This window comes from Emericellopsis cladophorae (assembly GCF_022114955.1).
Source record: "Emericellopsis cladophorae strain MUM 19.33 chromosome Unknown NODE_43_length_196915_cov_126_952037, whole genome shotgun sequence".
Classification (NCBI taxonomy): Eukaryota; Fungi; Ascomycota; class Sordariomycetes; order Hypocreales; family Bionectriaceae; genus Emericellopsis; species Emericellopsis cladophorae.
In genome coordinates, this window is record NW_026250968.1 from 61,166 (window position 1) to 77,572 (window position 16,407).

At 54.5% G+C, this 16,407-nt stretch overlaps 5 protein-coding genes across 5 annotated transcripts; 4 read left to right on the forward strand and 1 right to left on the reverse strand.

Moving 5' to 3' along the window:
* Positions 1–258: 258 nt before the first annotated feature.
* On the forward strand, positions 259–4,529 carry J7T54_007696 (Karyopherin; the record flags this gene model as incomplete). Its single annotated transcript, XM_051508368.1, has 11 exons — positions 259–1,113; positions 1,170–1,358; positions 1,417–1,879; positions 1,939–2,054; positions 2,114–2,179; positions 2,232–2,456; positions 2,509–2,612; positions 2,664–2,916; positions 2,970–3,293; positions 3,561–3,717; positions 3,778–4,529. 11 exons carry the CDS (start codon positions 259–261, stop codon positions 4,527–4,529), a joined length of 3,504 nt encoding a protein of 1,167 aa, XP_051360509.1.
* Positions 4,530–6,356: 1,827 nt separating this feature from the next.
* Positions 6,357–8,267, forward strand: J7T54_007697 (Transcriptional regulatory protein-like protein; the record flags this gene model as incomplete). Its single annotated transcript, XM_051508369.1, has 3 exons — positions 6,357–6,380; positions 6,467–7,963; positions 8,022–8,267. 3 exons carry the CDS (start codon positions 6,357–6,359, stop codon positions 8,265–8,267), a joined length of 1,767 nt encoding a protein of 588 aa, XP_051360510.1.
* Positions 8,268–8,603: 336 nt separating this feature from the next.
* J7T54_007698 (uncharacterized protein) lies at positions 8,604–8,996 on the reverse strand (the record flags this gene model as incomplete). The annotated part of the gene is made up of 2 exons (XM_051508370.1): positions 8,604–8,874; positions 8,959–8,996. The coding sequence occupies 2 exons, from the start codon at positions 8,994–8,996 to the stop codon at positions 8,604–8,606; spliced, it is 309 nt and encodes a 102-aa protein (XP_051360511.1).
* A 1,338-nt stretch (positions 8,997–10,334) lies between these two features.
* On the forward strand, positions 10,335–13,227 carry J7T54_007699 (Protein transport protein-like protein; the record flags this gene model as incomplete). Its single annotated transcript, XM_051508371.1, has 2 exons — positions 10,335–10,949; positions 11,005–13,227. 2 exons carry the CDS (start codon positions 10,335–10,337, stop codon positions 13,225–13,227), a joined length of 2,838 nt encoding a protein of 945 aa, XP_051360512.1.
* A 1,821-nt stretch (positions 13,228–15,048) lies between these two features.
* On the forward strand, positions 15,049–16,221 carry J7T54_007700 (Mitogen-activated protein kinase-like protein; the record flags this gene model as incomplete). Its single annotated transcript, XM_051508372.1, has 3 exons — positions 15,049–15,164; positions 15,216–15,793; positions 15,845–16,221. 3 exons carry the CDS (start codon positions 15,049–15,051, stop codon positions 16,219–16,221), a joined length of 1,071 nt encoding a protein of 356 aa, XP_051360513.1.
* Positions 16,222–16,407: the final 186 nt, after the last annotated feature.

Sequence of the window (16,407 nt, forward strand, 5' to 3'; positions counted from 1 at the left end):
CGTGTGCGATACGAGAGTTCCAACGCCTACGAACGTCAGCCTCGCGTGAAGCCACTGTCGAGAAGTGAGCTGCTCCCACCGAACCGATCAACGCCGAGCTTTCCACATGAACTGAGAACCTACGCACCAACTAATGGTTTTTAAACAACGCGCGACCTCCCTCGAGCCAAGTTGCGCCTGAATAGACACTTACGCCTTCATCGCTGCCTCCTCGGGCGGCCTGCGTGTCGTACCACCTCAAGTCTGTTCCGCATCAGCATGGAGCCCAACGGCCAGCAGGGCTATGAGCCTAGCAGCACGGTAGTTTTCTCGCAAATCCGCCAAGCTCTCGAGATCGTGCATAGCCCGCAGTCAACGAACGATGCACGGCGGGAAGCGCAAGATTTTCTGGAGAAACTCAAGGGTACATCACGAGGCCCGCTCTTTGGACATAATTTAGGGAGTGACAGGTCTCAGCCGCATATTGTGCGGCATTATGGCCTTTCGTTGCTGGAATACTCCATCCGCTACCAATGGTCAGAGTATGGGGAGGAACAGAAAGAGGCATTGCTTCACTGGGTCCTGGAGCTGAGCCAGACCATCGCGCAAGACGATCCGTCATTCCTGAGAAACAAGACTGCCCAACTTTGGATCGAGGTGGCCAAGAGATCATGGGGTGCAGAATGGATGGACATGGACACGCGACTCGTCGAGCTATGGAATGTGCCAGACTCGCCAGCACACAAGGAGTTCGTCCTGTCCGTTTTGGAGACGCTTTCGGATGAGGTTTTTACTGGTGATGATCCTGTGGTTAGCTTTCGCGAAGGAATTCTTAGCAAGGCTTGCGTCGAAATCTTTACGCCAACCTCTGTCCTGGTCGAGGTGTTCCCCAACAGGCAGGCCGGCCCTGAGGTCCGCCATGGGCATGAAGGCTGGCTGACCCGGATCGCCGAGTTCCTGAAACTTTGTATATCCTCTGGACTTCGCGACAGCCAGACCGAGTCATGTGCCGTGAAGTGTCTCGCCACGATGCAGACGCAATTGCCTTGGGCCATTCCGAAAGCCATCATCGCTGCTGATGCCGTTGAAGTGCTATGCGGAGGCCTGGCGGTGCAGAGCGCCGATGTGCAAAAGGTTTGATTCAATGCTTCCGCAGGTATGGCACACGCAAAACTAATTCGCATGCTTAGGGGGCCCTTGAAGCTCTTCATGGCATGTATGGCCGCATCAACTTCAACGACACAGAGTTCCATGACCTGGTCTTGCCAATGTACAGGCCGTGGCCCGTGCAACTTTTCAAAAATCTCTTTGAGTATTCGCAGATCGACCCTAACGATATTGATGATGACAAGTATCTTGTCCTCAAGAAGTTATCAGAGGTAAGCCATCAGTATTACCACTGGAGAATTTGTAGAATGCGCTCTAATCATAAACAAGCTTCTTGCTTCCATTGGAGAGTATCTTGCGCGCAAATTCGATGAGGTGCCTGAGGGCACAGATGTCGACCCTTTTCTGCATCTCCTGATCCAGGTTGCTCAGCATCAGAGCTTGATGGTGTCGATACCTGCGGTCGTGACTTGGGGCAAGCTCCTCAACTGCAAGTCGGTAAGCAGCGATCGCTTTACGAATATGATCGGTCCTTTGTTAGAGATTGCTACGACGCGCTTGGTGCGCTACGAACACTTGCCAGAAGACTCTGAGGAACCACCTTTGCTCTTTCTCATGGAAGACACCGACACTATGCCTGAGCGACATGCATTCCTCGGCAACTACCGGCGCTTCACCTGTCAACTCGTTGAAGCCATTGTGAGACTCAGGTTGGCAGATGCGGTGACACACATCTTGAGCACTACAGATCAAGTCCTCCACAATCTTTATCCTCCGGGCGAGGGTCTCAATAGTATGTTGAGCACGAACCCGAGTGGCCTCGCTCCTGTGTGGCGAGCTAATCGATTATAGAACAAAATTACGACAAGCACTCGCAACCAGCTCTGCGCGTTGATTGTCAATTCACTGTCATCGAAGCCATGTTGAAGGGATTCAAATCCTGGAAGACAGCGAACAGCGATCGTGAGGTACGTCAGCGAGGAAGTAAGGAGAGGGTATGACTGGCGCTGATCACGAACACGAACAGGCCGTCGTCTCCATCGAGGCGAATCTGGAGGCCTGGTGCAACAAGCTAATCGAAATACAATTTGACGTGAGTCTCAATCTTGATTCTGTATTGAGCAAACGCCTAACGTAATGGGCAGGATCCCGTCATCCGCAAAAGATGCCTCCAGTTGCTGGTGTACTTTTCCACAACCGCTCTAAGCAACAAGACTGAGTTCATGCTGAAAGTACTTGAGCATATTCTGATGACTTGGCCTAACCCTGAGCCCGAGTACAAAACATTCAATGAGGCTGTCAAAGATCTGCAGGGCGAGAGTATGGTTGAACTGCAACGCTTGGCGTCGGAAATGCCAGACCATTTGATCGTGAGTTCTATGGTACTGCCAGCAATGATACTAGCGGCTGACGAAATTTCAGGATGTCTACGACCAGATTTCACATCGCGTGAATGAAATGCTGGCGTCCGGTATACTCGACGAGAAACGTACCATTGCCTACAAAAGCTTTTTATTCATCATTGTGTACGTTTCTCAGATATTTTCACCATCACAAACTGACCATTGCAGTCATAGGACGGACAAGATCAACGTGGACGCCAAGATCCCCCGGCTCCGCGAATTCATCGATCCTGTCAAGTCACAGTGGCAAGATACTCGTATCCAGTCTTCGCTAGGCTCGTACCCGGGCTTCTGTGAGCTACTCGGGCTGGACAAAGCGCAGGCCTATCTGGCCAAGCACCGTGCACATGCAATCCAAGACTGGGGTTCTTGCCCCTTGGACTCAGAAGGTCTCGCTATTCAGGCGGAGCTTGAGGAGAGGTTAAAGGTAAGTTTCATGCCGAGGCGACATATCACGAAGCGGGTGCTGATACTCTGAAGACATTGCCTCTGCGCGCCACCAAGAGCTTCTTGGCCTTCTCAGTGGAGCGCCTGAGTCGCTCATCGCCTGCGTTTCAAGCGTCACATGCTCTCTGGCAAGACGGCTTCACAACAATACTGGCGGATGTCCTTAGGTTCCTGAGCTACGCACACGCGTCACATAATCCGCAAAACTGGATGGGTGTGCCTCCGGACATGCGCTCTATGGTGGAGCGGGTACTAAGCGATCGCTTTTGGCAGTCGGGCATTTCCGAGGGCAGCAAAGACGACTTTTATGCTCGTGTGCAAGATAAGAAGGGAACAGTGGAAGGTTTCGCATCGACAGTACGGGGTTCTGTTCGATTCGTGCGTGAAACTGCCTACTCCATCATCTACTGCATGAGCCGGTTGGAGTCCTTATTTTACAGTGACTCCCAGCTCGCGGAACCCCTTGCACAATCATTTTTTGCTGATTCAACATGGCTATCTACTCACCAGCAAAGCCATCTGCTCAACCTGGTCCGGTACCTGGTAGACGATTGCCCGGTCGATTGCCGACAGACCTTTTTCCCTCACTTGCTTGAGGCTTGTTTCAGACAAACCGACACGAAGATCACCGGAGAATGGGCTCGCATGGAAGAACAGAGAATCATATCTGCCGATGGCGATAGTGCGCTCAAGGAGGAGATGAAGTCGGAAAGCATCCTGCGCCAGGTCACCTACACGGCTACGCTCATGGTGGCCGACTTCCTGGATCCGTCCAAGCTCAGTAAGTTGCCACAGTACCGGTCTCGTGTAGCAGTGCAAAGACTGACGATCTTGTCATCAGACCCGCGCACCTTGAAGCCTGCCAGCGAGGGGGAGGCCACTGTGAAGTACCCCACGCTTCGTAAATTTTGCTTGATGAACCAGCAAATTGTAGAACCTCTATTGGTGTTCTGCGCTCATGGGATTCGGATGAAGGATACTCGTTGCTGCAGCATGATCCTCCGGCTTTTCGTGTCGCTGGTCCCCGAGTTCAGCTCAGATCCTCCTGGATCGAAGAAGGCCACGCTACCGGATGTGGACAACTCGCCTGTGTCTCCCGAGATTGCGTCGGTGATTCGGGAGTACATATCGACAGAAGTGCTGCAGGCTTGCATCACGTCCTTTCACGAACCCTACTTTGTGGACCTGCAGAAGGACCTGGCCTCGCTGATTGCTTCGATTGTGGTACACTACGGGCCGTTGACGACCACACCACGGAACGTCATTCTCTCGCTGCCCAACGTCAAGGAAAGCGATCTGGAGCGACTCGGCGCTTACACCGCCAAGCCTAGTTCGCATACGCGACAGCAAAGATGCATCGTGCTCGACATGCTTAAAGATCTCAAGGGCGTGAGCGTGGCGGAGATGGGCAAGATGGTTAAGAGTACAGGGTTTGGCAACTCGAACCGAGGCAGGAAGCCCACGCGTACAAAGATGGCGCAGGCTTTCATGGAGGCCGCAGCGCCAGCGCAGGGTGGCAATCCCCTGGACAGCCAGCCGCGAGGGGGAACTCCTGACCCTTTAGAGGGAGTGTCGGGCCTCTTCGATGGATAGAGCACCAGTGAAGGTCCATCTGATCGCGAGAGGCATGAAGCTGAGAAGAGGGGAGCCGAGAAGTATCGAGAGGTCATCATCGGGGACAGTATTACTTTGCGTAGGCGAGATACGACACAGTCTCCGCCGCACACGCGTTTTGGGAAGAGGGTCATCAACTGGGAGCTGCTACAATGAATTTCCACGGTGGTAGCAACTGGGCATTGCTCTCGCTGAGGGTGTTCTGACGCTGGCAAGTCGCTGCATATTCCCAGCCAAAGTTCACTCGCGAATAAGATGAAGGCGCTGGTACGCGCAAGGGAGGCAAATGGCGGTATTAAAAGGGGATTGCTTCACTGCTGTAGCAGCATTTCCGCGGTTCGGGGGGTGCGGCATGGGCATGCATGGAACGTGGCAGTACAAACAAATGTATAGACAAACAGCATATTGCATATCTCCACAGGCTAGAATGGATTTCGCGTGTTACGGTACCATTGGACCTGCTGAGTCTCTTGTTGGTGTCATAGTTGAGACGGCTTGCTGTCGATGACTGGACCCAAGCGCGAGGCAGACTTGATTTCCGAGATGGGAATTTCTTGCGGGCACTTTATAGCCTCGGCTTCGTGATGTAGCTATAACCAATAGTGAGACTGACTGTCACAGAGAAATAGCCTCTGTCTGGTTGGTCCGTAGTGGGTGTGACGGCAGTCTATGGGCTATGCCTCGGCACAGCATGCTTGGCAGAGGACGGTGTGTCTTGAGAGCCAGGAAAAAGCGTAGGTCGGCGCATCCCTCTACTTGTAATAACTTACAAAGCTGGTGTGTGTGTTTAGGCACGCAAGCTGACTACGTATATATGTGAAGGGAAAGCCATACTCAAGGAGACTTATTAACACTGGAATTATAGGTACAGCAACAAGTTGGATGTGACTGATCATTCCGGCAGTGCAAGTAGTACAGCCAAGCCTACCCTGCGGTTCATGCTGGTTAGAGATGAGAGCTTGGAGGCAAAGATGAGGCCTGCCTCGATCATTAACTTTGGGGCCTGGGCAGTATGCCCAATGCTGCACAAGCCTGTCTTTCCTCCCAGACTACCTTAGTCTAGTAGCTGTAGGTAATGCTTCTTGCCACTCGAAGTCTCTGCGGGGGTGGGGTTGCCTGTCAGTCAAGGACTGGAGATTTGAGAAGGCAGCCCGCAGCTAAGAGACGTTGCTCAAGGATGGTCCACCCAATTGCCAGTGTTTGGACTCTGGTGCGCAATGCATTGATTGATCGTGCTGCGTCGATCCCTGTCTACTCGGTCTGTGAACGAGCAAACTCTCTCGCTCTCCCACGAAACAAGCTCGACACCCTTCTAGGGGTAAGCAAAGCAAAGAGTGTCGGGGCCACGGAACTTCGTTTGCAGTGATTGTATGCTGACCGTCTCCGCGTCGTGCAATCCTCATGTTGTCCTGCGCGCTCGAAGACCTCTAATCGCCGGCTGAACTTCACTTTATACGTACTCAGTCAGTAACAATCAAGACTGGAGCTTGGAGATCTCTGCGGGGAACCGAAGCCGCCCCTGCTCGTCGAGTCGCCGCCAGCATCCCCTGCTTGCCTCAGCTACCTGCCTGGCATCTGGGTCCTGGTGACCTGAAACCCCTGCGTAGAAAACATCAACCACCCACCGCGTCTCCCATTTGCTTTCATGTTCAATGCTCAACTTGTTGACCGTCTCAATTCCGTACCACATTTCGTCCTGTCTATCCATTGCCTGAACTCGATCCATGGTACGGTGAAAGAACCTCGACTTGAGTACTGTACTTGATCGTCATGGTCTACTGCGGAAAACCGTCGCGCGGCTGCCAGATGTGCAGAACCCGTCGAATCAAGGTTCGTTATCGCTCATGCCCGTCTTCAACCTCACCGCCGCCTGCCGCCAGATGGCGACATGCAGGCTCAACTGACACGACGCAAAGTGCGACGAGACCAAGCCAACATGCAACCAGTGCGCCAAGTCTCGAAGAGTCTGTCCGGGCTACAAGGACGAGTTTGACCTGGTATTTCGCAATGAGACGCAGGCGACGGAGCGTCGGGCCAGGAAGGCCAACAAGAAGGCCACCGCGCAGAAGATCAACCCTGACGCGACCATGACAGTGCTATCTCCCGACGGTAGTCCATCGGGGAAACAGCTGCAAAAGTCGCCGTCTCCTGCACAAAGTAGTTATGTCGCCTCCGCTCTACAGCTTCCTTTGGACCAGCAGGCATCTTGTCACTTCGTCTCCAACTATGTTCTCATCCCCCGCCAGGGCTCAACACGAGGCTTCATGGAGTACCTCCTCCCCTTGATGAAGACGGAACGTCCCGCTGAGCACTTCAAGAACGCTTTCGACGCTTGTGCATTTGCGAGTCTGGGAAACAGGGTCGGCGTCGGCCATGATTTTGGGGAGATTGCACTGTCGAGGTACACAAAGGCTCTTTCCTCGACGTACAAAGCACTCCGAGATCCAGAGCTCGCCAAGCAGGATTCCACACTGGCGGCTATCCTGTTATTAGGATTGTTCGAGAACATTTCCGCGAAGCAGCTCGGCATGCTCGCCTGGGGGTCACACATTGAAGGCGCCATTCAACTCGTCCGCGCAAGAGGCAAGAAACAACTACGCACCAAAGCGGGACTCCATCTTTTCATTGCCGTCCGAACCCAGATGATCATCCACACTTTGAGCAGCGGCAAGTCCCCCATCATGGGCGTTGACTGGTGGATCAACGACGCCGTCAAAGACGAGTCGGCTGCGTCATGCCAACGTATCGCTATCCTTGTCGGCGAACTACGCGCAGAGGTCAATCGTCTGCTTGGGACGCTCACGCGGACTGCTGAGAACATTGAACTCATCCTGGATCTTATGCGCAAATGTCAGCTTATGGACCAGGAATGTGTTGCTTGGTCGAAAGATCTCCCAGAGTGCTTCGAGTTCACGACGGTGGCCTGGGAGGACAATGTGCCGAACGGGGACTACTCCAAGGCAGAGGTCTTCCCCGGCAGGGTCGATGCCTACCAAGATCTTTGGCTGCCTAGCGTGTGGAATCTGATGCGGACATCAAGGATCATCCTCGCTTCTCTGATCGTCCGTGGGGCTGCTTGGGTCTGCGCCCCTTTGGACTACAGGACGACACCGGAATACGCCACAGCAGCGCGGACATGCGTCGAGTGCATTACGGATATCCTGGCCTCCGTGCCATTCCAGCTAGGCTGGTTCGCCAACCGCAAACACCTTCTCGAGAGGGCCAATTTGTCATCTTTCATATGTGGCCACGAGGATGCCGAGAAGGGTCTTCCTGGATACTTCTTGACATGGCCCCTGACCTGCGTGCTGGGGCAAGACTACGCGACCGATTCCCAGCGAGCCTGGGTGAGGGGGCGTTTGGAATTAATCGGAAACCAACTTGGCGTGAGATACGCGCACATGCTGACACAAGTGAGTGAACAACACATCCCATCGCAATCCTTTGCAAGCTGTCACTGACCACAACTAGCTTAACCTGCGCATCCCATCTATGCTCATACGCCGCGATGGTCTCATGGCCAAGCACCTCCCCACCGGACCGGACTTTGAGAAGCTCCTTTCGAGCAAGAATACATCGGCAGCGGAGTATCAGGCAAAGCAGAAGGCAGCGATGCAGCCGCCGGGACAGCAATTGCTAAACCCGCTGGGAGATCAGTGGCCACCGAGATCGAAATGGCAAAGTGCGCAAATGGGGAACGCCGCGGCACAGTCTTAGGAGAACATAGCTATGTCCCGTCTCCCCGTGCGTTGTACGTATTCAAGAAGAAAAGAAAATATCGTACTCTCTCGACAAAGTCGCTGGCGTTCTTGAGCAAGATGTAAGAACCTGCGGCTGAGGATCACGTATCAATAGCTGTGCCAAAGTGCAGGACAATCCATATTGCCTAATATTTGCTGCTCAAGATTGATACCACTCGCAATCAAAAATACTGATCAGCCATGACATGCCAGTGCCATGATCGAGGTTTTTCCGCACGCATCATGTGCAGACGTGTTTACATACCCATAGAGACTCATTGAAAATCCGCTCCTCAAGTCCGTCTTCCTTTTCTCAGTCTTTCTTATCGCCCCCCGATGCTCGCGCTCCGTCCTTGCCCAGGTTCCACGCCTTGACGACCCAGCCCTGTGTCTTGTCCACGTATTTCTCGTTCTGGATGGACTTGACGCCCACCTTCAATCCATCCTTGGTCCACACAACATTCTTCTTGTTCATGCGCTCGGACGCCGTGTTGCCTATCTGCTGTGCAGAAAGGTAGATCTGGTAGCCCACGTAGCCGACGATGGCGAGGAAGAGAACGACGACGAGGAGAGGGAAGACCTTGCTGGTGGGGATGTCAGCGTCTGCACGTACTACGCAATCACAAATGAGGGCTCAGGCAGGGTTTTCTGTAATTGTCCATACGTACCTCAAAGTCGAGGGCTCTCGCGACGATCCCCATGCCATGGTGCCGAATAAAAGCAGGAGGGGTATGAATAAGGGAGAAGACGAATTGATAAGCTTCGTTTCGCTCAAGTGAACTGTGCGGATCGAGATATTGTGAGCCCAAGGAGAGCAAAGAAAAGGAACGGCCTTATGGATGCGCGTGAGGAAAATGTGCGAAGGGTTTGCGATGGAGGAGGAATTGTTGCAGCTGTTCTCGTCAAACCCCCTTGCGCGATCGTAGTTCAGGGTCCAGTCTTTCGTATCGGCTAGCGGGGTGGTTCACCTCAAGCCGCTATTAGTGGCGGGTCTAGTGGTTGGAGGCCTTCCAGCCGCATTCAAGTACATAGCACGGAGAAGCTGGCCAATCTGGGGCTTGGACATATAGCAAATGATCACCTTGCTGATACGGAGTAATTAAGTATGCAGAGGCATCGCATCAGGCGCTATATTAGATCACAAGTCACTGCGCGGCAGACAGAGCGCGTGATGGATGACAAAGTACGACGATTTGCTTTTGCAGGTGACGACGACGAAGCTGCATGAAGCAGGTAAGGTAAGGATTGCCCCATGGCCTTGCCTGGCATCGACGGCCTATCCAAATGAGACTTCTTGGAAATTCGGAGCAATTATAGTCAACTTTGCTCGTATAGAAAGGTATAAACTTATTTATCACCTTAGCACCCGCAAAGCGCCAAGACCTCCAGCCACGCCGCCCCAGAAGAGGCGGCGTGGCTATCGGGCTCTAGTTCAGCCGCTCCGACGGAATGCAGCAGGCACCATTCCAAATTGCATACCCTGAAAACCAGAACTCGACAGCGTGGCCATGATTCCAGGTGAGGGTCGTCATGGTAAGCAAAGGGACAGATGGGGGCTAAGATCGAATATGTCAAGGATCAAATCATTGCTGCGGATGCTAGGAGGATAGCGAGAACAATGGAGCGTCAAGTTCTCCCGTTCTGCTGCAAGGTACATCCAATTTGCAGTGGCTCCCACTTGAACATAGGTACCCCTGCACCCCTCCTTGTGGCCACAGAGCGGTGACGAAAAGGCCACCACCACCACACTAAGCTTCTGGCCGAGCTCAGCACCTTCGGCCTCCAACCTCCCACCTCACCTTGCACCGTCCCTCCCCCAAAGATAGGATCTGTCGACCTCTAGACGACTTGCAAGTCCCTTCCTCTGCAAGTCGCCGCCTATCGACCATCGACTCGCTCCAGCCGTTGGTCTAGGGACTAAGTTCTCCTCCAAAGTCTCCTCGACAACGCGCGCGTGCGATCCCCTGTATCGCCGCATCTCCTCACAATCCGACGACTTACTCCTCTGTCGACCTGACGGCCGACTGTCCCCCGGTAATTCAGCATGTCTGCGCCCCCGAATGAAGGCTACGGCCAACCGGGCCAACAGTACGACGGGCAGCATGCCGACCAGCAGAACCCCCCCCAGGGTGCGACCCAGCCCGAATATGCGGCGCAAGGAAAGAAGAAGAAGCGAGGCTACGCCGCCGGCGCCTTCGACGTGGGCTCGGGTGCCAATGCTTCTGTAGGAGCTCAGGCACCGGGTGCTGTACCTGCTCAGTACGGTCTGCAGCCCCAAGCCGGTGCCCCCCAATATGGAGGTTACCCTCAACCAGAGCAACAGCCAGCGCAAGCTCCGGGCTACCAGTACCCGCAGCAACCACAGCAGCCAGGTTATCCGGTCCAGCATCCTCAACAACCACAGCCGGGGCAACCTGGGTACCCCACGCATGAGTATGGCTACCCAGCACCGGCAGCTCCAGCTACCGCTGGTGTGGGAGGTATCACGCAGGGTATGGGCGGAATGAACCTGGGAGCGCAGCCGCAGCCAGGTCAGCCAGCCCAGGCCCAGGCGCCTCGCGCCGCGATGAATCAGCTTTACCCTACCGACCTGCTGAACCAGCCATTCAATGCCTCGGAGCTAGATCTGCCTCCTCCTCCTGTCACATTGCCACCCAATGTGAGTCTTGCAATGCCGAACTACAATGTGGGGACGTAACTGATACAAAGCACAGTCCAGTGTGACGCCCTCGCCTGATGCGAACTGCTCCTCGAAATACATCCGTTCGACTCTCAACGCCGTCCCCACGACTCATTCGTTGCTCAAAAAGTCAAAGCTGCCATTTGCTCTCGTTGTTCAGCCCTACGCCTCGCTCCACGACGACGAAGACAATGTTCCAGTCATCCAGGACCAGGTCATCTCGCGCTGCCGTCGGTGCAGGACGTACATCAACCCATACGTGACGTTCCTCGATCACGGACACCGTTGGAGATGTAACATGTGCAATCTGAGCAATGATGTCCCACAGGCTTTTGACTGGGATGCTGCTTCGCAGCAGAGCGTGGACCGCTGGCAGCGTGCCGAATTGAACCACTCTGTTGTCGAGTTTGTCGCGCCCCAGGAGTACATGGTCCGCCCGCCACAGCCACTCGTCTATCTCTTCCTCTTTGACGTTAGCTACGCCGCCGTCTCCAATGGTCTCGTGGCCACCGCTGCCCGTACGATTCTCGACAGTCTGAACAGGATACCCAACGCAGACCGACGGACACGCCTGGGTTTCCTTGCTGTGGATTCAAGTCTGCACTATTTCTCAGTCCCCAAGGACGAGGATGAGAATGGCGAGGTCAGCCAGCTAGTGGTCAGCGACTTGGACGAGCCATTCCTTCCAGTGCCTCACGACCTGCTTGTGACCCTTAGCGAGAGCCGCCAGAGCATCGAAACCTTCCTGACCAAACTACCAGACATGTTCCAGAACAATCAGAGCAACATGAGCTGCATGGGCTCGGCCCTTCGGGCTGGCCACAAACTCATTTCAGCCCTTGGTGGAAAGATCGTCGTCCTGACGTCGTCGCTTCCCAACCTTGGCGTTGGCAAGCTGGATATGAGAGAAGACAAGAAGCTGCTGGGAACATCAAAGGAAGGCGCCTTGTTGCAGACCGCCAACAGCTTCTACAAGAGCTTCGCTGTGGAGTGCTCCAAGAACCAAGTTTGTATAGACATGTTCCTGTTTGCCTCGCAGTACCAGGATGTTGCGTCGCTCAGCAACTTGCCGAGATATACGGGTGGCCAAACCTGGTTCTATCCTGGATGGCATGCATCGAGACCGGAGGATGCGTTGAAATTTGCCACCGAATTCAGCGACTTCCTGTCTTCAGAGATCGGCCTGGAAGCTGTGCTTCGGGTTCGCGGCACGAGTGGCCTCCGCATGAACTCGTTCTACGGCAATTTCTTCAACAGGAGCTCCGACCTCTGCGCGTTCCCAGCTTTCCCTCGCGACCAATCCTACGTTGTCGAAGTGGCCATTGATGAGAGCTTGACCAAGAACTTTATGTGCTTGCAGGCTGCGGTACTACACACAACGTGCAATGGCGAGCGTCGCATCCGCGTGATGACGCTGGCCTTGCCTACGACCGCTAACTTGTCTGACGTGTACGCCTCAGCCGACCAGGTGGCCATCACTGCTTACTTCAGTCACAAGGCTGTCGAGCGCGCGCTCAGCAGTGGTCTCGATGCCGCAAGAGACGCTCTGCAGAGCAAGGTCACGGAGCTCTTGCAAGTCTTCAAGAAGGAACTTGCGGGCGGCAGCATGGGCGGCGGCTTGCAGTTCCCTTCGAACCTGCGCGCCCTCCCTGTCCTGTTCCTCGGTCTTATGAAGAACGTGGGTCTCCGCAAATCTGCGCAGATTCCTACCGACATCCGTTCCGCTGCTCTCTGTTTGCTATCGACGCTGCCTGCGCCATTACTGATGCGGTACATCTACCCTCGCCTCTACTCGTTGCACGACATGCCCGACAATGCAGGTACACCTGAGCCAGAGACAGGACACATTGTCCTACCGCCTGCCTTGAACCTCTCCTCTGAACGGTTCGTGCCTTACGGTCTATACCTGATCGATGATGGCCAAACGCAGTTCTTGTGGGTGGGCCGTGACGCAGTTCCTCAGCTCATCCAGGACGTGTTCGGCGTGGAGGACAAGACGCAGCTGCAAGTCGGCAAGGGCCGCGTCCCGGAATTGGAGAGCGACTTCAACGAGAGAGTGCGGGCCGTCGTGCACAAAAGCCGGGATCACAAGTCACTCGGTGTGGGCAGCATCACGGTGCCTCACCTGTACATTGTTCGCGAGGATGGCGAGCCCAGTCTCAAGCTGTGGGCCCAGACGTTGTTGGTGGAGGACCGGGCAGACCAGGGCGTCAGCGCTGCGCAATGGCTGGGCATGCTCCGGGAGAAGGTGGGTTGATTGTTGGTACGCCAGCCAGTAGACACAGACGCTGACGAGACGATAGGTCATGCAGTAAATTTCATAACGCGAATGGGTGTAATGTAGTAGGCAAGCGGGCGCTGAACTGTGGGCATGGACATTGCATAGACGATGGGGCCTCATACACGTACAAGGCTACCAGCTCTACGAGGCGGGAGGCATGTGTTGGCATGAAGGCCGCAAGGTGCTTTTGTGTCCAAATAGCTGAAGATTCGCGTGCTGGGTGGAATGATCGTTTGAGGTGTGCGTTTGTAGTAGTTGAGCAATTCGTGCGCATGTACCAACCTACGCTACCTATCTCGAAGGCGCTTGCGGTTCAACGGTTGAGTGCCGGAGGGGACGCCTGACAGGATGATTACTATATTTAGAAAGCTTGATCTTGAAAAGTTCAATTCGCTTGTCAGGCACTTTGTGACCGCCAGCTCTGTGCTCAAGGAGCCCGACAGGCGCCGGTGAGAGTTCAACGTCCATCCGGGACGCATTGGATCACTGTCCAATTGGAGCGACGGGTAGCCGCCGAGCACAAGCACATGATGGCGACAAGCCTGCGTGACCAAGTAGACGGTCGATGCCGTTTGCGTGCCAGATCCGACTGACGAATGGAGGGTAAACAATTGTTCGTCACCACCGGCGAGTGTAATTTTGGAGAACTGCCTGGAGCAGGCGTTTCAGATGTGGGCACTTTCATCCTTGCTAAGCCTGAGACGTGACTTAGGTGAAGCACCACTTTAGTTGGGGACTTGATACTGCCCTCAAGATCGCGGCCAAGAGTCAAGCTTATCTACCTTGAGGTACCTTGTTCCATATGTACTTGTTGAAAGGCAGTGGTAGCTCCAGTCGACCAGTTGTGCCATTATATTTCAAGCTCGTAGCACTACCTCATGGTCTATATTATCCAGTTTGGTGGTCCCTTTCTCTCTGTCTTTCACTGCGCTGATCATGGTACGTAGTAATGAGCGAAGATTCAATCAGCCAAAGCGGCTGCACTCAGGCCTCTAACACATTGTACATAACCAAAACTGGCAAACCGCAAAACCAACTTGACACGGTGCCTGGCCCCAGGTGCCCCGTAGGTAGAGGTACGTGCCCAGTACCCCTGTCGGCAGCGCACGCCTACGTCCAGTCTCGCCCACTAAACGCGGCCCCGGACCGGTTGTACGAAGCGGGGCAATATCAGCAACGACTTAGCGACCACGGCGGCGTCTTTCCTCGTGCTCCTTTCGTTGCGCTGACCGTGAAGACCCCTTCCGAGACTTGCATCTGTCTCCTCCATCTCCGCTGCGCACCAAGCTGTTTTTCTGATTCAATAGGTAAGTGCAAACTTCTTTGCGAGCGCTTCGTGAACACGTGTGGAATGGCGAGCTCGTAGCTTGCGAGCTACCCCTCAGTCCCCGAGCGAGGCTTAAGGCTAAAACTAAACGACGGAACGCTCGACTTCTGATCAGGGGGAGCCGTGACAGGCGCACGTTGCGACTCTGTTGCCGGCAACAGCTTGCTGTGTCGAGATACTCTGTTGATCAGCGCCTCAACTGCGACAGTTATCAGGAGCTGTCGAAAGAAGTGACAGGCTGCCACGCCCGATAAGCAGTGCCTCTACAGCTCACGTTCACGCAGTGTTTGCTGGCCCACACGATTGCACAAGCTAATCATTTTTGGAACATAGAAAACCTTTGCGACAGCATCGTGGCGAGCAGCGCAGGGACTTGGCGAGCCGACGACCTACCACAAAGTTAATTCGAGTAATACAGACAGCGTTGCCTTTGGACCTGTCGAGGTGAAGGGAAACAGAGGGCCACCACCATGTCCCGCTCCAACCCGCCCAACAACGCGGCTGCGTCTCGCAAGATCTCGTTCAACGTCAGCGAGCAGTACGATATCCAGGATGTTGTCGGTGAGGGTGCTTATGGTGTCGTATGGTAAGGAAGGCCTGGTGTGCTCCATGTTGGCGATCACCGCTAACCCGGCAGTTCTGCGATACACAAGCCCTCGGGCCAGAAAGTGGCTATCAAGAAGATCACTCCTTTTGACCACTCCATGTTCTGCCTGCGAACTCTGCGCGAGATGAAGCTCCTCCGCTACTTCAACCATGAAAACATTATCTCGATCCTCGACATCCAGCGACCTCGCGGCTACGACTCATTCAACGAGGTCTACCTCATCCAGGAGCTCATGGAGACAGATATGCACCGTGTCATCCGCACCCAGGACCTTTCCGACGACCACTGCCAATACTTCATCTATCAGACGTTGCGTGCGCTCAAGGCTATGCACTCAGCCAACGTCCTGCACCGAGACTTGAAGCCATCCAACCTGCTGTTGAACGCCAACTGCGATCTCAAGGTCTGCGATTTCGGTCTGGCGCGTTCAGCAGCTTCGCAGGAGGATAACTCTGGTTTCATGACGGAATACGTGGCTACGCGGTGGTATCGTGCCCCTGAAATCATGTTGACGTTCAAGGAGTATACCAAGGCCATTGACGTTTGGTCGGTGGGGTGCATTCTGGCAGAGATGCTAAGCGGCAAGCCTCTGTTTCCCGGAAAGGATTGTGAGTCTCTTGTGTGGCGTGGATAGCGACAACGAAGCTAACAAAGTGCAGACCACCATCAACTCACCCTTATTCTTGACGTGCTTGGCACGCCGACCATGGAGGACTACTATGGCATCAAGTCGCGACGTGCTCGTGAATACATTCGCTCTTTGCCATTCAAGAAGAAGGTGCCCTTCCGCACCCTATTCCCCAAGACATCGGATCTCGCCCTCGACTTGCTGGAGAAGCTGCTGGCCTTCAACCCGGTCAAGCGCATCACAGTCGAGGAGGCGCTGAAGCACCCGTATCTCGAGCCGTACCACGACCCCGAGGACGAGCCCACCGCGCCGCCAATTCCCGAAGAGTTTTTTGACTTTGACAAGCACAAGGATACCTTGAGCAAGGAGCAGCTGAAGCAATTGATCTACCAGGAGGTCATGCGATGAGCGGACATCCAGATTCGAGGCATTGGGGAGGGCCGCGCTGCCGAACGATGTACCTGCCGGCTGGCCGGCACCCGGTATGATTTTCGAGTCAAACAATTGCGCTGCGGGTGTGGTGGACTTAGATCGAGATATGTTTACATACCAGGGAACGGGGAGATCTTGCAGGAAAGGCACCACCTGGGTTTG